The sequence below is a fragment of the Acanthopagrus latus genome, chromosome 24 (genome assembly GCF_904848185.1).
Source record: "Acanthopagrus latus isolate v.2019 chromosome 24, fAcaLat1.1, whole genome shotgun sequence".
Lineage (NCBI taxonomy): Eukaryota > Metazoa > Chordata > Actinopteri > Spariformes > Sparidae > Acanthopagrus > Acanthopagrus latus.
In genome coordinates, this window is record NC_051062.1 from 449,670 (window position 1) to 472,800 (window position 23,131).

The window sequence follows — 23,131 nt, forward strand, 5'->3', positions numbered from 1 at the left end:
ATTATAATATCTGACTTCACATTATTAGCTCAATCTGCTGCTATAGCAAACTCACGACTCCTAATCAGTTTAATTTAAGGTTTTATTCTCATCACATCAGTTTTGTTTAACCGGATCCTGTTAGAAGGATATTTATACAGTACACCACGATGCTGCTGAAGTAAAACTTAGAGGGACTGACTGAAATGCTAATGTGCTGACTTGAGTACTCAATGCTAAAAAGCATTGTTCTTCTGGAATTTATTATTCTTCCTCCACACGTTTTTGGCACGCTTCTTCTCCTACAAATCCTGTGCTACAGAAGCCATTCAAATATCAAAACATCCAGCTTTTTAAGGACATGATAGCATGTTTTCTCTTTTCTATCTTTTATACTTATATTATTCAGCTTTTTATGCAAATCAATTTCCATTCATCCTTATAGGGAATTTTTCAAAATTCATTCTGCTATAACTTCAGCAAACCGTCAGCTACAGAAACTGTTCAAGAACCAAAATGTTCAGCTTTTTAAGCTCTTTCAGCTTTTTCAGAAATTCATCTTTTTCAAAAAAAAGCAAAAAAATCACATAGAGAGTGGGTCATATGACCGCTAGAGTGAAGAGCATCTGGAAAAAACGGGAGAAAAAAATCTCTTCAGCTTGAAGTGGATCCAAAATTTTTCACTCCGCATAGACAATACATACATAGAAATGTAAGAAATATTTTGGCTTTCAGTGGATGGTATTATTTTAGATGTAGGACTTACAGTTTTAGCTGTTGAAGTCCCAGAGCGACAAGCACTCCAGCAACTCCCCATAAGCTGCAATGTTAATATTCAGCCTAAATTTCTGGAGCAGAGTAGATGGTACTTGTTGTGTCTCTCAATCTGGTGCCCTCATTTTTCACTCTAGAGAAATAAAAAAGACATCACAGCGTTCAGCAAAGTCTCCTGTTACTCAATATATGAATATTTTGGGGACAACAATTACACTTTTGTCAAAAAATCGCAGGAGTTTGGGAGGCATTTTCCCATTCACTTTTGTGGGGACATTTTCAACTTTGGCTCTGCTACTGCTCCAGCATGTGTGCAGCCAGAGAAACTGTTAACTCTTTTGAGCTCTCTCTGCCCTCTTACTTTTCAGCGTTCCTGTCTTTTCAGGTTTTTAAATATTCACATATCTGCCTTTAGAGCTTTTGCATATATTCAGCTAGAGAAATTGTTCAGCTATGAAAAATAGTCACCATTTTTTGCTCTTTCAGCCTATAACTTTTGAGCTTTTGAGCTTTTTCATCTTTCTGCCTTTTCAGCTCCTTCAAACATTCAGCTTTATGATCAGCCACAAATTTGTTCAACCTTTTAAGCCTTCCAGCTTATTACATTTCAGCTTTTCTGCCTTTTCAGCTCCTTAAAACATTCAGCTTTATGTTAATCTATAAAAATGCTCAACTTTTAAGCCTATTCAGCCTATTACTTTTCAGCTTTTCAGCCTTTACAGCTCCTTAAAACATTCAGCTTTATGCTCAGCTGTGAAAATGTTACTTTTTCAGCTTTTCATCCTTTTTTCACCCTTTTACATTCTTTCAGCCCTCTTACTTTACTGCTTTGAAGCCTTTTTTCACCTTTTTAAGCTCTTTCAGCCCTCTTACCTTTTAAATATTCATCTTTCTACTGTTTCAGCTTTTTTATACTGTCAGCTTTATGTATGAGAAACTGCTCTGATATCAAACTGTTCACATTTGGCTCTTAACTCCTTCAACATTTTTCAATGTACTCCAAGCACAGAATATTAATTTCAATTGGGAATCGATTGCGTCTATTTGTCTAATTTATATCATTCATAATTTCAGAGATATTTGATGTTTTTCTGCCTTGTTTTTCCATTAAAGTAGATTACGAAATCTTCAAAAATCTTCAATTTTCACACTTTTTCAAGCATTTTCAAAGGTCATCTAGTCATTCACACTTCCACATAGATATTCAAATGGTTAAACATTTACAAGATTAGGATTTTCTCACCTGAATTAAATTTTTTTCATTCATTTCATTTTTTTCATTCATACTTTTGGCACAGTTGCAGTTCAAACATTGGTAACTTTTCAGCCACTTTGAGATTTTTGCGTTGACATGTATGGGGTGGAATGCTGACAGTGGAGGAGCCAACTGACAGAGCGGGGAGGAGCTCAAAAATATTCAGAAAACCTCATCTTCAACTTGCCCTCCCTTCCACAATTTTCACTCCAGCAGAAAAATAACAACATCAGCTTGTAGGTACACTCATGCTGGTGATACAGTGGATCTCTGGAGGCAATTGGACAAAACATTTTGGTTCGGTGGGTGTTTAACTGACAGGAACACGACCAACTGCCATATTAAGTCCCATGAATCCATCCATCCATCTTATTCTGCTTTATCTGAGGCCAGGTCGTGGGGGCAACTGTCTGAGCAGGGACACTGAGACTTCCCTCTCCCTGGACACTTCCTCCAGCTCTTCTGGGAGCATCCCAAGGCTTTCTCAGGCCAGCCAAGCGACTTAGTCACTCTAGCGTGTCCTGGGTCTTCCTTCCTTCCCCCAGAAACACCTCTCGAGGGAGGCGTCCTGGGGGCATCTGATACAGAGGTCCCATTAAACTGAGAGGAAAAATACCTGGAGGCACACACACACATCCACTCTTTTAAACTGCTCCACAAGACACATTTCTGACCACACATACACAAAAAAAATTCACAAAGTGCTCACAAGACTCTCATAGTTCTACCATAGTGACAGCAGTTATTGTTTTGGAGAGAGAAGCATGATAATGTGAGGTGAGCCTTAGCGCTGAAATCACTATCAAATCAATTCTCAAAGTCTGTTACCAGGACCAACCTGATTACCATCACCCTGGCAACTAAGATCAAGTGGGCCAACACAGAGAGACAGATTTATCAATGAGTCAGTTTAATACACGCACTCACACACACACACACACACACACACACACACACACACACACAGTCAAATATGCACACATGCCATGCACTCACATGCACACCAATACACACAGTATATTTCCCGACATTTGAATTATATTTAACTATTATCTTTTCATTTATAAAAGGCAGGGATGCAATTCAAATATTGAAATGTTCCAAATCATTGATATTTTGAGATGAATTGAATTTCTCAGTCTGATCCAGAGTATCTGCTTCATTCTCACTGTACAATCTCTTCATATTCCATCAGCTGCTTTTCAACACAAATTCAAGTCAGCATTGCAGTTTGGCTCAAAGCTTTTATTCTATTTTTAATGGTTCATTCTCACCAATTCACTTTGGCCGTAGTTTTTCAAAAAATCTTAAATTATTTCCCAGTTTTTAGATATTCTGGACATTATTCAAAGTTTTCACAGCCAGCAAAATTGTGATGGCAATTTCGACAGGTTATGGACTAAAGTAAGACATGATTAAATGAAACAATGAAACAAACAAAAAAAAACATTAATAAAGAAAATAATTGACAATCGGCTAAGCTCTGCAAACATACACTAATGTTTTTTCAGTTCATACCTGAGCAGCTACTGGCTCACAGCCTCTTTTGGCTCCATGCAAGCTGGGGAGGGGTGTCTGTTTGTGGTTTGTGTGTGTGTGTATGTGTGTGTGTGTATGTGTGTGTGTGTGTGTGTGTGTGTGTGTGTGTGTGTGTGTGTGTGTGGCTCGGTGTGTTGAGGCTACAAGTGTGAACCTGCCCCCCTACAAAAGATAAGGAGTCCTGGTATCAGGTAATTGCTGGCACCTTGTCAGAAGCTGGGAACATAATTATGGTAGTGTTTGGCGCCACTCCCTCTAGTCTCATAGCTGTACTGACCCTAATCCCTTTTTACACAATGCCTCCTCAATCTGATAAAGAGATGCTCAAACACTAACCCTAACCATACTCTAACCCAGTGGTGTCAAACTGATCCAGTAAAGGGCCGCTGTGGCTGCAGGTTTTCATTCCAACCAAGCAAGCGGCCCTTTACTGGATCAGTTTGACACATGTGCTCTAACCCATGTCAACTGGTTTGCTGAAAGGAGCAGCTGCAGTTTACTTTACTAAGTAAACAGTCAGAATACATGGCAGATCATTATGGTGGGTTATATACGGGACACAGGCCAAGTCTGTCAAGTCTGATTAGAGGTTAAAAATAATGCAACATAAAGTCATGTCTGTTGTGTTCCCCCTGTTGCATTTAACCATGCTACTAGTGCATCTTTCAATGACCTGTCCAATTCTACCACTATCCACAATCCATAAATGAACAGGTGAAAATTGGTGCACAGGGCCAAACTGAGGGAGTACACGACACATTACCAGTGATTTTCATTCCTGCTGCTAGTCTGATCACCAGTTTATTAGTCACCACAATCTGACGTTGGGCTGCATTTCTCCATAAGTTAAGCGTGTCTGCTAAATGATTGAAAAGAAACCTAGCTTTGTGCTTTTGGGATTTTTTGTTTCCTTTATCCCAGTGTAACAAATTTGTACCCAACCATGACTTCTGTGTACCATTACACCCACATATTGGTCTGTGTGGTGTGCACATTTATAGCTTTGCAAACGTAAAAACTACAAATAAAAAAGGTTCGAGATGTTTCAGAGATGCTACAGATCCATGGGTGATGACACTGGCATACACAAGTGTCAGTTCTACTTTAATTAATGATGTGCATCTCTTAAGTTTGTAAACACTGGCAAGTGAAGAGCTGCAGCTGTTGCTATTCTTGGCAAAAAGCCAGAACCCTAGAAGAAGGAAAAATTGATGCAGTGCTCGTGTGTGTAAGTGTGTTTAAGTTCTATATCATCATGTCTACATTGCAATGAATTGTGGGTAAAATATGAGAGGGCCAAATAAACAATAAATAACACATCATTCTCACACAGACTTCTACAGACAACAACGTGCTTACAAAACAATGCATTTTACTTACTTACACTGCATAATCTCAACTACCAATAAAGGTTCATGTGGCATTTCCGTATGAATGAATTGTTCGGCGTGAGTTCGCCATATTTCTTTAGCATGCAGTACCTTTGAGGTTATTCTGGAGAATATTCTGGTTGTTTTGGATTGTTGCAACAATAATAAACACACATTTGCACAAAGCAAGTATATTTTCCTACATGCATGTTGAAAGGAGTATTTAAACTTGCAAAATATCCCTTTAATTTAGAACAGATAAAAATGTTGTGAATAGTTTGCGATTAATGAGACCTGTAAATTATACAGAGATTATTTTATAGAACAGAAAGGGTAGCCTTTTGGACCCTCAATTTGGAAAATGCAACAAAATGAACTGGTTTCCAATTGCAAGAGGCAGGTAATTATTGGCATCAGTTAAAAAATCCACATCGCAGAACCAGTCAGAATCAACCATTCTTTGATATCAGTGATATTTAAGGTTGACACATTAAATGATAGTGTAAACCTGTTGAGACGGCTGGTTGGATACAGTGAAGAAAGCAATTTCTCTGTCCTTACCAAAACCAACCATCCTAATGAGCTATGGACCAGTGAGATAGGGTTTTTGAAATAGTTAGCACTGGGAGGACAGTAGGGATGAGGACACACTACAAGGGGATTTTGAGTCTGGGCATGTCCATGTCCAACCCCCCTGCCCCCTTGCCTGCACATTCCATACAGGTAGAACTCCCTAACAGAGAAGACAGCACTGACATACACAAACACACACACACACACACACACACACACACACACACACACACACACACACACACACACACACACACACACACACACACAGAGTCACTCTGTCTTTCTCTCAGCCACACATGCACAAACGCTCACAATTTAACAAATACATCAAAACAACTTCCACTTACTAAAAGCATGTCTGGAAGACACATTCCACACAGCCGTTTGCTATGTCATAACATTGAAAATAACAGTTCCCAGGACTCATAAACATGCAAACACACACACACACACACACACACACACACACACACACACACACACACACACACATAATTGGCTACTATTTGCTATTACTATTTTCATGGCTCTGCAGACTGAAGCTGGGCTCACATATGATCCCACTGATGTGATCTCATAGGGAAGCAGATGTAAACAAACTGTATATTTGCATGATGCAACATCCTGCGGTAGAAACCCGTAGCATTGAGAAAAAAACAAAGCAGAACATTAAAGGAGTCTGGATGATTGGGGAGACATGGTCAACACAGGTTTTCTATTCTTAAGTTAGAACTAGAGTGGAGATTTTAAGTTCTTTTCAACAGTAATATGCTAGCCAATGCTGTTCTCAAGGGCTACAATGTGTACTGTTGCTTGGCAGCACCGTCAACTACTCCGAGGTTGCATTCTCATTGGTTGCTGTGCACTGGCTCGGAGAGTGCTGATATTAATGTAATGATCCTTATTTTAAATCTTAAATATCAAACAAGTTTGATATTATCATGGTGGCCCTGGTGAGTCTGTGTACAGTTCAGAAGGCAGATGCCTGGATCTGTTAACCCAGATCATATGTGCTGAACAACATGTTTTGAATATTTGAATTTTTGAATTGAAAATAACAATGAAATACTGTTTAAAAAAAAATCTTCCAGGTCATGTGACCATCATATTAGCACAAATATTACATACATCTTTCTTTTAGAGTTTCTTTTATTTTTGTATTGATATTTCTTATCAAATGCATTTTTTCAGCTGCCTCCAAGAAAAGAGGTATGCTGTTTTATGAGAAAATTACAAATTCAAACTCAGTGGATTATTTAGTTCATTTGGGATGACAGTCTTCTGACTGGAGCCCTCATATTTTCCCTGCAGTAATGTGCTTGGCTTTGTTCTCTCATTGGTTGATCCAGAGTGTCTTAAGGGCCTGACAACTCCAGACATGTCTGACTAAAAGGCAGTCCGCACTGATGTCTTGCCAAATACAAATACATTATGGAAGAATGGCTTGGCAGCAAACCACACCTTTGTGTGTGTGGGTGTGTGTGTGTGTGTGTGTGTGTGTGTGTGTGTGTGTGTGTGTGTGTGTGTGTCTGATCACAGACTGAGGACAGAGAGGGATTAAAGCTGATTATGTGGAAACATTTTTAGTGAGATTGGATGAAAGCGTGTGGGTGCAAGTGCTTGTGTGTTAATGTGATCTACAACCTGATTTTCTCTCTATTATTTCATTTTGTGTTCATAACAGAATGCTACCTGCCATTGAACAGAGAAAGCACACTGGTGTTTTACTTAGATGTTGTGCTCCCCTCTGCCAGTGCAGACTGAGATGGAAGAGGTGGACATACTTTGTTCGTGACAAGGGGTGCTATATCAAAAACAAAGACTGTGTGTGTGTGTGTGTGTGTGTGTGTGCGTGTGTGTGTGGTCACTGGGTCAGTAAGTCATGGGACCCTCTCTGATCTTTGCAGGGTTCGTGCCCTTGTGGAGCACAGTACCAGGATGTGAATGACAGTGCTGGGAGGGGCAGCCCTTAGTACCCCTGACCTCCTCTAATCTCCCATGTCACTCAACGGCCCTAAAGCCCTCGTGTCACTCCCTCTAATTATAAGTATAAAGTATAAACATTTGACTGCTGATTCACACATGTCACTCTAATGTTTGTCCTGAACTTTAAAGACAGAATTCCAAATTGAATACCAATTTTACACAGCATGTATACAACAGATTTTTAAAGGTGGGTAAAGCTGCTAGAAATAGGCATTTGACTGATTTCATTTTGCCAGTGGATGAGTTCGCCTCTGTGTTTTTTTTTCTGTTTATTTTATCTAGTGACATGTTCATCATCATGAACAGACTAGAAAAAACAGAGAACAGTAGAAAGCAGCAGATCATATACCTCATCAGACTGCATCCAAAAGATGACGCTTGTTATATAAAGTCTTAATAAATAACATTCTGAATTTGACATATCATTTGAGCTGATGATGGAAGTAGCTAAAACGTCATCTCTGTTGAGAGTGGCACCTCCACAGTACTGATCAGGCAGCTGGCAAACCTTGTGTAGTAACACTAAAGCCATTTATTGTGGTTACTTTTAGCAATGTCTCTTTCAAACACAGTGCTAACTGAACGGTTTTTGGTACAGTTGGAAAAATGTTAAGAAGCCAGCTTCCTTAACTCCATAACACAACATTGCATTGCACCTGACAACTGGTGAAAACCAGCGTGTCCACCCAGGTGAAGATTTTCAACACAGCTGATCAGAGCAGTGGCAAATAAAAACCTGATACTACAGTACAGTCATTTGACGGAGGAGTAATTGTCAAGTGTACACGTTCACGTGAAACTCATGTCAACACATTTGTATAAATTTCCTAATTCAAAGAATTTACTGATTCATTCATTTTGCATTTGTTATTAACTGATTACTTTATCTATTTGGTTTTTAAAGTTTAAGGGCACTGACTATCCTAGGTGATTGTTAGAAATGCCAAATGAGCAACAGTTGAGCAAAAGCAGCGTCAGTGGCGGTCTGTGACTGAAGGCTACACTAATTTGTTAAGAGGCATCTGTCTAAACAGAAGAATGTAGAAGGAAAGTAAGAATGAAAGGAGGGAGGGCAACTTTTGTTGTAATGTCCCTGTAGGCTCCCAGGACATGATGGATCATCCTGTTGAAGAGCAAAGTCTATTCATCCTGACATTCTCACTCACTGTCCTCACACTGAAGATACTTTGGTAATAAGTATTCCCAGATCCTCTTCGATGTTGTTATTTTGTACTACCTTTTTCTCAATCTTTTCCCTGATGTGATTTCAAAGATGTTTCAAAGTACAGTGTTTCTAGAAAAATGTAATGAATATCACTGACAGCGGCTGTATCCTGTGATTGATTATACTGAAATTCCATGTACATGATGACAGAGACAGGGGTGACAGGAAGCTTGCTCTGTAACAGTGCTGGCAAACAGAAATACATGGACACATATTTCATCCATGTCCACAATGTAGCAAGAGACCAGGCTTTAAAGGTATTCACCGTTTTCACAAAGTTGTCTGGGCAACTAGTGTGTCAGAAAACTGCAGCATTGTATATTAAGGGAGGTGTGTCTGATATTTTAGCTTCAACTTTTTTGTGCACTTACTAATGACAAGTACTCCAAATTATACAACTTTCATGTTTGTCCATGTCTACTGAAACAGCACATAAGTGTTTTCACTCCCTTTAACAACCACCTCACCTTGTGAGATTTCAGAATAAAAATTCTCCATGAATGAGACATGTGTTGCTGGTTACAAAAAGGAGATTCTTTTTAACTAAATGGGTCTATCTTCACAGGAGTCTGCAATGTTTAAATGGTCGTAACTTGACGTTTGGAGTTGCCCCAAAGGATTTTGTTGAAGCCATTGAGGCTATGTCATAGCTGCCTGCTGAGGCAATCTACTGGACCAGTTCAGAAACTTTCTGCAAGTATGAATCATTTACACACTCTATCGTGTAAATATAGGGTCCAGGTTTAAAAAAATACAGATATTCATTCAAAAAACAGATATTTCGATAAAAATGTTTGTATACTGGCCAATCAATCAATATCAGAAATGTTACTCCTGAATATTTTTTATCAGTACCAGCCCCCAAAAAACAGTCTTTATTGATTTTTGTTGTGTTTGAGTGTTTATTTTTTTTATAGTAGTTTTCTCCATTTGAACATTCATGTCTTGGAATTATGTGATATGGGTGTCTATTTTGTATGCTGAAAGCCTTTCAACGTTTTCAAATGTTGTGAGCATATCTAACTTTTCTGTCATCTCTTGTTATTTCATTGCTTAATTAACTTAACTAACTTAAAACATGTTGACTTTTTTACTGATTGCACCTTCAATGAATAAGCCTCAACAATACATGCTTTTAATCTGTCCTTTTTATATTTTGTTTTTTGGAATGCCTAGAGTGCCTTTAAAATCAGCCTTTTTTCCTGTTTTCCAAGAACATCTGATTGACACATTTTTTTTTACCTACATTGTGTAAAACAGAGCAACCAATCATCTTCTCTCTCGTCATATTTCTCTCTTTTGGAAAGTGGGCATACACTTTTATGGAACATGATCAAACATGCAACCAGAAACGACCAGGAGAGCACAGACAGTTCATTCACAGATCTGTATTTACTCTTCTAGAAGATACTATTGTCTTCTGACTCTCTCTTTCTCTCTCACACACACATGCACGTGCACAGACACATAGACACACACAGGAGCCCTAGTGTCAACACACAGAGAGCTTGTGAAGGCTTGGCTTACACCGTTACTAGTGATCGTCTCTTACCTTTCCAGTCCGTCTTACACTAGACTCTGGTAATGACACTGTAAGTCTCACTCAGAGCCACACAAAACCTCTCAAAGTGATTCTTTCTTGACATGAAAATAAAATCTGATGCTCATGCAACAGGGAAGTAGGGTGGGTAAAAACCACATTTTATTTCTTCAAAGTACTATATTTGATGTGCGATGTGCTGTTTAATCAGAGTCAGATCTAATTACATTGATTATTGATCCATTTAGCATTCCTCTTCAATCAGCCTTTGTAAATTAGGTCTGTAATGTCAGAAAATTATAGAAAATGTCCATCACATTTTTTTGCCCAAGTTGACATCTGAAAAGTTTCGGTGTAGCTTTCAATGTAAGACTAAGAAGCCTGCGAATATTTACATGTTAATTTAATACTGTTTATGTTGATCATCTAATCTAATATTTGACCAATCTAATTAAATCGTGTATATTTTGGGGAAACAACTTAACAAAAAAGTATCGTCATTTCAGACTTGTATTCAGCCCTGGTGCAGAATCAACTTTTCTATATTCTTTCATTCTTCTTCAACACGGCCTGGAGGAGCTGCCGACCCAGCTTTGGTTTTACTATGTGCCAACAAAACAGGCTGCAGTAAAGTCATTCAATATCGCAATCTACATACCTTCAAAGTCTGATAGAATCCCTTCGAGGTGGTCATTCACGGAAAGTTCCGACATCCTGTTTGAGTGCAGGGGGCACAGTGATTCCACTTTTAGTCAAAAAAATAATACTCAGAACTATCCTTCAGGAGGACAACTGCGCTCTGGTCCTGCTGATCTGCTGTGCCTGTCCGAGCGGAGTGCAGAGCATGGATGAGTCTGTAGCCCAGCCCCCCTGCTCGAATATCTGCAACCGGGACCCGGGGGGCACAGGGGGTGGGGACGGACGGCTGGTGGGCGGAGACGCATGCGACACCTGGCAAAAATGCTCAGATACATTTCTCTTCTCTTCGCTTTCTTTCCTCCCCTTCTTCAAGCATTAGATTGGCCGAGAAGCCTTTCTTTCCAAGGATGGTGGAAAAGACTGTAGTACAGGACGTACTATATGCCAACACTCGAACAGCAAACACGCTAAGTTCACCCTAAGGTTCAATTTAAAAATCAGGCATCCACTTGTTGAAATGTCAGTCTTTCAGCAGTATATCAGCTGATCCTCATATCTATGAATGCTTTTTTGTTGGTGTTGTTTTGTTAAACTCAGGAGCCATTTGGTGGACTCATTCCAAGATTTCCTCTGGTTTTATACTGGATGTTACAAGCTCCATGACTTTACTTGCTCACATGAGGTCCCACTGTGAGGCCAATAATTTTTATTAATTTAAAAATATTCTGGTAAGATACTCTAATATTTAAGTTAAAGTTCCATTTAGACAGCACCTTTATCTTGGATGCTACACCAGGGATGGACTGCGGTCAAGCCACCCACCAGTCCGAAATCCCCGGTCAAGCTCTCCGCCACTTAATTTGCAGTGCCTGTATATAGGCGATATTACGGTAATGCCGTGCCAGAACAGATTTCAAAATAAAAGCAGACACTTATGAAGGCAGTCTGCAATTTCACACATATACAATCAATCAGCCAGTCTGTTGATGAATTATTTAAACGATTAGTTAATTACTTAATTGAGCATTTAAGGAATTAATTCATTGATTATTTATTTATTATTCAATTCATATTACAATCCTTTTTCTTATCACACTGAAGCCGTAGAAGATTTCTGTCATGACATTTCATCTGTTTGTACAATTAGTCCACCATGAAAATAAACACAATAGCTGAAGTTTCTGATGAGGAATTTCAACATAAAAGCCCACTTAATAGTCAAATATTACCAGTTTCCACAGACTCATTTCACTTCAGACTGATAGAACTCAACCTCAGAGACTCACTCAGATAAGGCCAGGAAGTTCTGATGTGGATCTTCAAAATTAAAGCCCTCTAAAATCTGACCTTTGATGATATTTTCTTTTGATTTCAGATTTACTGTAAAAGAAAACTACCTGTTTCCACAGACTCATTTTACTTCAGAATGATAGTACTCAATGTCAGAGTTGCACTCAGATAATTCCAGGAGGATCTGATGTGGATTTTCAAAATTAAAGCACTCTAAAATCTGACTTTTGATGATATTTTCCTTTGATTTCAGATTTACTTTAAAAGAAAACTACCTGTTTCCACAGACTCATTTCACTTCAGACTGATAGTACTCAATGTCAGAGTTGCACTCAAATAATTCCAGGAGGATCTGACGTGGATTTTCAAAATTAAAGCACTCTAAAATCTGACTTTTGATGATATTTTCCTTTGATTTCAGATTTACTTTAAAAGAAAACTACCTGTTTCCACAGACTCATTTCACTTCAGATTGATAGTACTCAATGTCAGAGTTGCACTCAGATAATTCCAGGAGGATCTGATGTGGATTTTCAAAATTAAAGCACTCTAAAATCTGACTATGATGATATTTCCCTTTGATTTCAGATTTACTTTAAAAGAAAACTACCTGTTTCCACAGACTCTTTTCACCTCAGACTGATAGTACGTAATGTCAGAGTTGCATTCAGATAATTCCAGGAGGATCTGATGCGGATTTTCAAAATTACAGCCCCCTAAAATGTGTCATTTTTGCTAATATTTCCCTTTATTTCAGATTTACTTTAAAAGAAAACTACCTGTTTCCACAGACTCAGCATTACTTTACCTCCAAATTCAGATTGACATGAACACAAGGAAGAAACACTTTGCGACTGAAACAACAGGACATGGTAGTCTTCCGGGGTGACTGGGTTGGTGAAATTGGCCCTGCTGAAAGAGGTGTTCATGTCAATCTGAATATGGAGGGAAAGTAATGCTGAGTCTGTGGAAACAGGTACAGGTACTATTTTCAAAGGAAAATATCAGCAAAAAAGTCACATTTTGGAGAGCTTTAATTTTGAAAATCCACATCATAACATCCTGGAACTACGTGAGTGACACTCTGACTTGAAGTACTATCAATCTGAACACAAATGAGTTTGTGGAAACAGGTAGTTTTCTTTTAAAGTAAATCTGAAATCAAAAGGAAATATTATCAACAATCTCAATTTTCAAAGTGCTTAAATTTTGAAAATCCACATCAGATCTTCCTGGAATTAACTGAGTGCAACTCTGGCGTTGAGTACTATCAATCTGAACAGAAATGTGTATGTGGAAACAGGTAGTTTTCTTTTAAAGTAAATCTGAAATCAAAGGAAAATGTAATCAAAAATCACATTTTCGAGGGCTTTAATTTTGAAAATCCACATCAGATGTTCCTGGAATTATCTGGTTGCAACTCTGACATTGAGTACTATCAATCTGAACAGAAATGAGTCTGTGGAAACAGGTAGTTTTCTTTTAAAGTAAATCTGAAATAAAGGGAAATATTAGCAAAAATGACACATTTTAGGGGGCTGTAATTTTGAAAATCCACATCAGATCCTCCTGGAATTATCTGAATACAACTCTGACATTACGTACTATCAGTCTGAAGTGAAAAGAGTCTGTGGAAACAGGTAATTTTCTTTTAAAGTAAATCTGAAATCAAAGGAAAATATCATCAAAAGTCAGATTTTAGAGTGTTTTAATTTTGAAAATCCACATCAGATCCTCCTGGAATTATTTGAGTGCAACTCTGACATTGAGTACTATCAGTCTGAAGTGAAATGAGTAGTTTTCTTTTAAAGTAAATCTGAAATAAAGGGAAATATTAGCAAAAATGACACATTTTAGGGGGCTGTAATTTTGAAAATCCGCATCAGATCCTCCTGGAATTATCTGAATGCAACTCTGACATTACGTACTATCAGTCTGAAGTGAAAAGAGTCTGTGAAAACAGGTAATTTTCTTTTAAAGTAAATCTGAAATAAAGGGAAATATTAGCAAAAATGACACATTTTAGGGGGCTGTAATTTTGAAAATCCACATCAGATCCTCCTGGAGTTATCTGAGTGCAACTCTGACATTGAGTACTATCAATCTGAAGTGAAATGAGTCTGTGGAAACAGGTAGTTTTCTTTTAAAGTAAATCTGAAATCAAAGGGAAATATCATCAAAAGTCAGATTTTAGAGTGCTTTAATTTTGAAAATCCACATCAGATCCTCCTGGAATTATCTGAGTGCAACTCTGACATTGAGTACTATCAATCTGAAGTGAAATGAGTCTGTGGAAACAGGTAGTTTTCTTGTTAGGTAAATCTGAAATCAAAAGGAAATAGTGTAAAGAATCCTAATTTTCAGAGTGCTTTAATTTTGAAAATCCACATCAGATCCTCCTGGAGTTATCTGAGTGCAACTCTGACATTGAGTACTATCAATCTGAAGTGAAATGAGTCTGTGGAAACAGGTAGTTTTCTTTTAAAGTAAATCTGAAATCAAAGGAAAATATCATCACAAATCACATTTTAGAGGGCTTCTATTTTGAAAATCCACATCAGGTCATCCTGGAATTATCTGAGTGCAACTCTGACATTGAATACTATCAGTCTGAAGTAAAATGAGTCTGTGGAAACTGGTAATTTTCTTTAAAAGCAAATCTGAAATCAAAGGAAAATATCATCACAAATCACATTTTAGAGGGCCTCTATTTTGAAAATCCACATCAGAACTTCCTGGACTTATTTGAGTGAGTCTCTGAGGTTGAGTTCTGTCAGTCTGAAGTGAAATGAGTCTGTGGAAACTGGTACTTTCCTCTTAATGTGGATCTGAATTTGAGGGAAATATTGAAAATATTTGACTATTAAGTGGGCTTTTATGTTGAAATTCCTCATCAGAAACTCCAGCTATTGTGTTTATTTTCATGTTGGACTAATTGTACAAACAGATGAAATGTCATGACACACATCTTCTACGGCTTCAGTGTGATAAGAATAAGGATGGTAATATGAATTGAATAATAAATAAATAATCAATGAATTAATTCCTTAAATGCTCAATTAAGTAATTAACTAATCGTTTAAATATTTCATCAATCAATTAACAGACTGGCTGATTGATTGTATTTGTGTGAAATTGCAGACTGCCTTCATAAGTGTCTGCTTTTATTTTGAAATCTGTTCTGGCACGGCATTACCGTAATATCGCCTATATACAGGCACTGCAAATTAAGTGGCGGATAGCTTGACCGGGGATTTCGGACTGGTGGGTGGCTTGACCGCAGTAGGGATGGCGAACCTCCAGCCCCCGGGCCATATATTGCCTGCGAGGCAATCCATAAGTACACCCTCAAAAAATTGATTCAGGAAAAAAATTTTCAAATGTGCAATTAAATGCCCCCAGGCAGGTGTCTGTGTTTCCAGGCCATGACCAAGGTCATTGAACATGTACCGTAACTGGTTAACTGATGTTAACCGTAAAAAAAGACAAACCTTGAGGTCATTACAGCAAGAAAAATACAAAACTGGATGTGATTAAAGGACAAGCACGCGTGGATAAAGTTGCCACTCTTCTACGGAGTTTGATTTCCCCGCAAAAAGTTTTACCCAAACCGCGAGCGGACCAGGACAGCGTATCGCAGACTCGCTTTGTGGTGAGTGAGCTAATTGCTAAGAAGCTTAAACCTTATGCCGAGGGTGAATTTATGGAGTGCTTCACTGTGGAGCTGCTCACGCCAAAAAAAACCCTGGAAAACCAGCTGAGAGTAGCATCATCATCACTACCACCTCTCACCAAGGAGAAGCAGTTCCAGCCATCGCATTAGGTCACACTGATATGATCAGGCACCACTGGGCCCAAAGGGTGCTTGAGCCCCTGTCCTTTTTGCCTCATATTAAAACATACCATTTTGTGTGTTTTTTAATGAATAAATAAATTGCTGTTGTGCATATAGATGAAAAAAATGGCAGTATAAAAACACCTGGGTTATCTATCGTATTCCTGTAATATGGTGTTGTGTGTGTTTTGAACCTACAAAGCAGCGTCTCTGTCCGCTCCGCTTCTCACAGAGGGGAGAGAGTGTTTAAGCATGTCTTTATCAGATTGATAGAACACTACCATAACCAGTGTTTGGCTCTCTAGAGAGAATTAATTAATTAATTAATTAATTCTGGGATATGTGGAACAAGCAACAGACACTACCCATCCAAAATGGTGACATCTGGAGAGCACATTTTGAAAATCTGTACAGACATACCAATAAATCAAATCAGATCAATGTATCAATGTATTGCAGATCAATGTATTATACAAGAAAAATGCATTGAACAAGAAAAACTCCAAACATTGGGATAAACAATTAAAAACAACAAAACTCCCCTTGATTTCCCAATTACTTGGGAAGAATTGACCACACAGACAAAATCTCCCCAGCCGAGGAAAGCTTGTGGTGTCAGGACCGGTAACCAGAACTCAGACGCAGACCAGAGTTATAGTTCCAATACAGGTGAATTTATTGAAAAAAGCAAAAACAGATTGTGATTAGAGTGGCAGGAGTTTCCAATTAGTCTGAGAGTGGGAATGGTGACTCCAGTGCTCTAGGTCTCTTGGAGTTGGCAGGCAGAACTGGGTCCAGGAGGAGATGGTAAGCTGATTCAATGATCCAGGGGAGAGTGGAAGGTCGGCCTGGCTTATAAGGGTGCGTTGATTGTAGGATGAACAGATGTGCTGGAGTGGTGTGATGAGCCGCAGGTGTGTAGGCAGGAGCTCCAGCGACCACGCCCACCAGTGGCTTCCAGAAAAAATTATCATGGTTATTGGTATCCCACAGTATTTTTAAAATGTCTTCAAAATGTTGAAAAAACACTGATACTTTATATTTAAATAGATTTATTATATTAAAATAGTCCAAATGCAAAACTAACATGTTTTAAAACCGCAAAACAGGTTTTTTGTGATGAGGCAGCCTGAAACGTGTACCCACTCGATTGGCCAGCAGATACTCTCTGTGAAAAAATAAAATGTAAAATGTCATTATTAATTATTTCTGTCATTGTTACTTAATACTAAGGATGCAACCAACAGATCACAAAACTCACAATTTAGATCATATCACTTTTGTTAGAAACAGGTTGGATCATTTTTTAGATCATATATAAATGCTAGTGCATTGCCTGTAGGAAGCATGTATTCCTATAGAAAAGTGGGAGGTTAAGTAGCTTTTTCATGGATGGCCAAATGAGGTTGTGTTTGAAGGTGGGACGTCGGGATATAATTGGCTGTTTTTGACTACATTTGATTATACTTGTCATGTCTCCTGTTTTTGTTCTTGTTTCTGGTTTTTGGTTTCTTGTTCATGATTTACATCCTTGTATCTTGTCTTGTGTTATGTTTTGCTTTCTCCATGTCTTGTGTCTCGTTTTGCCTTCTCCATGTCTTGTGTCTCTTGTTTTGATCTTCCATGCCCTCATGTGTCCTTTAAGTTCTCCCCTCTGGCTCCCTCTGTCTGTTGTCTTGTTCCCTCCTGGTCTGTTCCTCTGTGCTCCTCCCCCTCGTTATCTCACCTGGTTTCCTTCCTCCTCTCTCCTCACCTGTGCCTCGTCATGTCATTAGTGTGTGTATTTAGTCTCTGTGTTTCCTTCACTCCTCGTCCAGTCATTGTATTCTGTTTGATGCTCCATGCTCCATGCTCCATGCTCCTGATCCTGATCCATGCTCCTGATCCATGCTCCTGTCCATGTTCTTTGGTCCCGTTTTGGTATGTCTTGGTTTTGAGTTTTTTTTCATGTTTATGTTGAACTTTGAATTTTGGTTTGAACTTTGTCTTGATCTTTTGTTTGCTACTTTGCCTTTTGCTCTTTTGGTCTGCTTTTGGTTTTTTTTGTAACAGCTTTAAATAAAAGCTCGCTTTTTGTTCTCCTGATTTTGCCTCCGGTGTCACTGCATTTGGATCCACCTTTCCCTTTCATAGTTTTCCCTTTACCCCAACCTGACAGAATGACTGGGCCATATAACAAGGACCCAGCAGTGAATGGCCTGGAGATAATCCGTTGGTACCAGGACTTTGTTAATAACCCCACCAGCAGGGCTCGGCAGATAGCGGCTAGCAAACTTTTCTTTCAAGCCTACGACTCAGCCCATGCCTCAGTCACAGCCAAGCTACCAGCCCAAGGCCATGCCTCAGCTCCAGCCTCAGCCCATGCCACAGCTCCAGCCTCAGTCCATGCCACAGCCGAAGTATCTCCTTTTTGGGGAACCCGGCTTGCCTTCAAAGTGCCCCCACCGAGAAAGCGACGAACCCGTCCACGTCCTGGCTCCCTGAAGTCAGGCTCAGGGGCCTCAGCCACAGCCACAGCCACAGCAAAGCTCCCAGCACAGGCCGCAGCCGCAGCCACAGCCCAAGCCACAGCCCAAGCCACAGCCGCAGCCACAGCCGAGCTTCCAGCCCAGGCCTCAGCCTCAGCTAAGCTCACAGCCCAGGCCGCAGCCACAGCCACAGCTAAGCACCCAGCCCAGGCCACAGCCGAGCTTCCAGTCCAGGCCGCAGCCACAGCCGAGCTTCCAGTCCAGGCCACAGCCACAGCCGAGCTTCCAGCCCAGGTCGCAGCCACAGCCGAGCTTCCAGCCCAGGCCGCAACTTCAGCCACAGCCGAGCTTCCTGCCCAGGCCTCAGCCTCAGCCACAGCCGAGCTCCCAGTCCAGGCCTCAGTCTCTACCCCGTCGACACCAGCCAGTGGCCCCCAGTCGGCGGTCCGGTCGACACCAGCCAGTGGTTTTCAGTCGGCGGTCCAGATGAGGCCTGTACCTGCACCTCGGTCGGAGGACCGGCCGAGGCCTGTACCTGCACCTCGGTCGAAGGACCGGCCGAGGCCAGTTCCTGCACCTCGGTCGGAGGACCGGCCGAGGCCAGTTCATGCACCTCGGTCGGAGGACCGGCCGAGGCCCACGCCACGTCTTGTTCATGCACCTCGGTCGGAGGACCGGCCGAGGCCCACGCCACGTCTTGTTCATGCACCTCGGTCGGAGGACCGGCCGAGGCCCACGCCACGTCTTGTTCATGCACCTCGGTCGGAGGACCGGCCGAGGCCCACGCCACGTCTTGTTCCTGCACCTCGGTCGGAGGACCGGCCGAGGCCCACGCCACGTCTTGTTCCTGCACCTCGGTCGGAGGACCGGCCGAGGCCCACGCCACGTCTTGTTCATGCACCTCGGTCGGAGGACCGGCCGAGGCCCACGCCACGTCTTGTTCATGCACCTCGGTCGGAGGACCGGCCGAGGCCTGTTCCTGCTCCTCGGTCGGAGGACCGGCCGAGGCCCACGCCAGGTCCAGCGCCTGTTCCTGCACCTCGGTCGGAGGACCGGCCGAGGCCCACGCCAGGTCCAGCGCCTGTTCCTGCTCCTCGGTCGGAGGACCGGCCGAGGCCCACGCCAGGTCCAGCGCCTGTTCCTGCTCCTCGGTCGGAGGACCGGCCGAGGCCCACGCCAGGTCCAGCGCCTGTTCCTGCTCCTCGGTCGGAGGACCGGCCGAGGCCCACGCCAGGTCCAGCGCCTGTTCCTGCTCCTCGGTCGGAGGACCGGCCGAGGCCCACGAGGCCCACGCCAGGTCCAGCGCCTGCTCCTGCACCTCGGTCGGAGGCCCGGCCGAGTCCCACGCCAGGTCCAGCGCCTGCTCCTGCACCTCGGTCGAAGGCCCGGCCGAGTCCCACGCCAGGTCCTGCTCCTGCTCCTGCACCTCGGTCGGAGGCCCGGCCGAGTCCCACGCCAGGTCCAGCGCCTGCTCCTGCACCTCGGTCGGAGGCCCGGCCGAGTCCCACGCCAGGTCCTGCTCCTGCTCCTGCACCTCGGTCGGAGGCCCGGCCGAGTCCCACGCCAGGTCCTGCGCCTGCTCCTGCACCTCGGTCGGAGGCCCGGCCGAGTCCCACGCCAAGTCTTGTGTCTGCACCTCGGTCGGAGGCCCGGCCGAGTCCCACGCCAAGTCCTGTGTCTGCACCTCGGTCGGAGGCCTGGCCGAGTCCCACGCCAAGTCCAGTGCCTGCTCCTCGGTCGGAGACCCGGCCGAGTCCAGTGCCCGCTCCTCGGTCAGGGGTCCAGCCGAGGTCATTTATTGCCAGAGACCCTTCATCGGCTCCCAGGCCACCAGCTCCCGGCAAAACTCCGTCGGTGGTCCGGCCCAGGCCCTGGAGGGTTTCCCAGCCAGTGGTCTGGTCACCTGTGGGTCTCAGCCCACGCTTTTGCCGCCAGCCTCCAGCGAGTTCCAGGCAGCACCTACGCCTTTGCCTTCGCCTTCGCCTTCGTTACCAGCCTCCAGGGGGTCCCAGCCCGCGCCTTCGCCTTCGCCTTCGCCTTCGCCTTCGCCTTCGTCTACGTCGCCAGCCTCCAGCGGGTTCCAGCCCGCACCTTCGCCTTCGCCGTCGTCGCCGGATTCCAGTGAGTTCCAGGCCGCTCCTATGTCTTCGTCGCCGCCCTCCGACGAGTTCCAGGCCGCGCCTACGCCTTCGTCGCCGCCCTCCGGCGAGTTCCAGGCCGCGCCTACGCCTTCGTCGCCGCCCTCCGGCGAGTTCCAGGCCGCGCCTACGCCTTCGTCGCCGCCCTCCGGCGAGTTCCAGGCCGCGCCTACGCCTTCGTCGCCGCCCTCCGGCGAGTTCCAGGCCGCGCCTACGCCTTCGTCGCCGCCCTCCGGCGAGTTCCAGGCCGCGCCTACGCCTTCGTCGTCGCCCTCCGGCGAGTTCCAGGCCGCGCCTACGCCTTCGTCGTCGCCCTCCGGCGAGTTCAAGACCACGCCTACGTCTTCGTCGTCGCCCTCCAGCAGGTTCAAGCCTGCGCCTTTGCCTTGGTCCCTGGACTCCAGTGGGCTCCAGTCCTCGCCTCCACCCTCCCGGCTTTGACTCTGACCCTCCTCCTGACCCCCTCCACCCTCCCGGCTTCATTTGGACTTTGAACTCTAGTATTGAGGGACATCTGGGAGCTGTCCCTTAAGGGGGGGGTTCTGTCATGTCTCCTGTTTTTGTTCTTGTTTCTGGTTTTTGGTTTCTTGTTCATGATTTACATCCTTGTATCTTGTCTTGTGTTATGTTTTGCTTTCTCCATGTCTTGTGTCTCGTTTTGCCTTCTCCATGTCTTGTGTCTCTTGTTTTGATCTTCCATGCCCTCATGTGTCCTTTAAGTTCTCCCCTCTGGCTCCCTCTGTCTGTTGTCTTGTTCCCTCCTGGTCTGTTCCTCTGTGCTCCTCCCCCTCGTTATCTCACCTGGTTTCCTTCCTCCTCTCTCCTCACCTGTGCCTCGTCATGTCATTAGTGTGTGTATTTAGTCTCTGTGTTTCCTTCACTCCTCGCCCAGTCATTGTATTCTGTTTGTTGTTTCCATGCTCCATGCTCCATGCTCCATGCTCCATGCTCCATGCTCCATGCTCCATGCTTCGGTCCCATTTTGGTATGTCTTGGTTTTGAGTTTTTTTTTCATGTTTATGTTGAACTTTGAATTTTGGTTTGAACTTTGTCTTGATCTTTTGTTTGCTACTTTGCCTTTGGCTCTTTTGGTCTGCTTTTGGTTTTTTTTGTAACAGCTTTAAATAAAAGCTCGCTTTTTGTTCTCCTGATTTTGCCTCCGGTGTCACTGCATTTGGATCCACCTTTCCCTTTCATAGTTTTCCCTTTACCCCAACCTGACAGAACTATTGTATTTCACCTTAAACACTATTTACCTTGCCTTGTTTGGTGTCATTATTTTCAGCACAACCTCATGTGTGACTGTACAGTTATTTTTTCATTTTGACATCCTATATTAACACTATGGACCAAAAATCACAAATTAACATAAAAGCAGAGTAAGAAAAAAAAACACAAATATGTTTAATGAACCAATTGCACTAGTTATAAAGCAATATAAATTGTTTGCTAAATTTGTGCATGAGTTTTTGAAATTTACAAAGTTGTAACTATTTACATTTAAATGCAGGCAATGCCTCAGGCTCAGCACTCCTCAGCTCATTCCTGCCTGTTCCACATTCAGCAGTGTCCTTCTTGTTTTGACTCAACAAAAAAAATGACTACACTACACACTAAACACACTACACTAAACACTATATAACATCCTAACTATACACTCCAAACACGCTATATGTCACAAATCTCTCAACTCTCAAAACTCGCCATCTCTGTTGCTGTTTGTATCACCGCCAGTGTCCCTCACACAACTTCCCCTGTTCCTCAGCAACCAAACTTGCTGCTTGCGGACACTTTTGAGACAAAAGCACGTTTTTACCATTTCTTCCTGCACCAGACACAAAGCAAACATGACAGCAATGTTCACGAAAAAGCACGGCGGACATTATTTACCCTAAGTCCGGTTTTGGACTTGCCGGTACGTCCGGTCCGTTGACGTGGAAGGTTGGCCGTGTGGGGGTGGGCTAGCAGCTAGCTACACACAAACATCCACAGATTCCGATTCCACTTTGTTGTCCTTGCATATCCGAATCTCCTCAGACTGGAACAGACTCGGTCCAGCCTTGTTTAGTCTCATTAATCCACAACAGTCAGTTTAGATGCACAGAACGGGACCAAACCGCTGGCAAAATCCCAGTCCAGCTTGTGCCGCAGCAGGTATAAATACGCTTGTTTTTAAGGTATGTCGTGGAAGTGAGAAACTCTCAGATCAGTCTGATCCTGATCTGCAGAGATATTTGAGGCTTGATTTGATAGGATTTGGGATTAGGATCTACAGTGATGACAAAGGGATGTCATTCGGATTGGACAAGTGTGGCCAGATGGTCTCAAAGAGAGGCAAGATGATCAGGACAGAGGGGATTGACCCACCAGAGGGCAACATAGGTGATATCCAAGACAGTCAGTTGTCAGTGGACTTGGTCAATCTCATTGGTCAAATGGCTGCTGAGCCACGTACGTGCTGCTCTGGTGAACAGAGCTGAGATGAAAGTCAGTTATCTCAGTTAATTTGCATTCACT

At 42.7% G+C, this 23,131-nt stretch overlaps 1 protein-coding gene across 3 annotated transcripts in view; it reads right to left on the bottom strand.

Moving 5' to 3' along the window:
• Positions 1–11,073, bottom strand: part of sept12 (septin 12) — an 87,472-nt gene extending 76,399 nt beyond the window's left edge. Inside the window, exon 1 of one of the 3 annotated variants that reach the window (XM_037090462.1) lies at positions 10,903–11,073. In XM_037090462.1, coding sequence (XP_036946357.1) covers positions 10,903–10,957 — 55 coding nt within the window. In that variant the 5' untranslated portion in view covers positions 10,958–11,073. The remainder of the gene's footprint in view (positions 1–10,902) is intronic. The other 2 variants (XM_037090463.1, XM_037090464.1) reach the window with 2 other exon arrangements.
• Between the last annotated feature and the right edge of the window lie 12,058 nt (positions 11,074–23,131).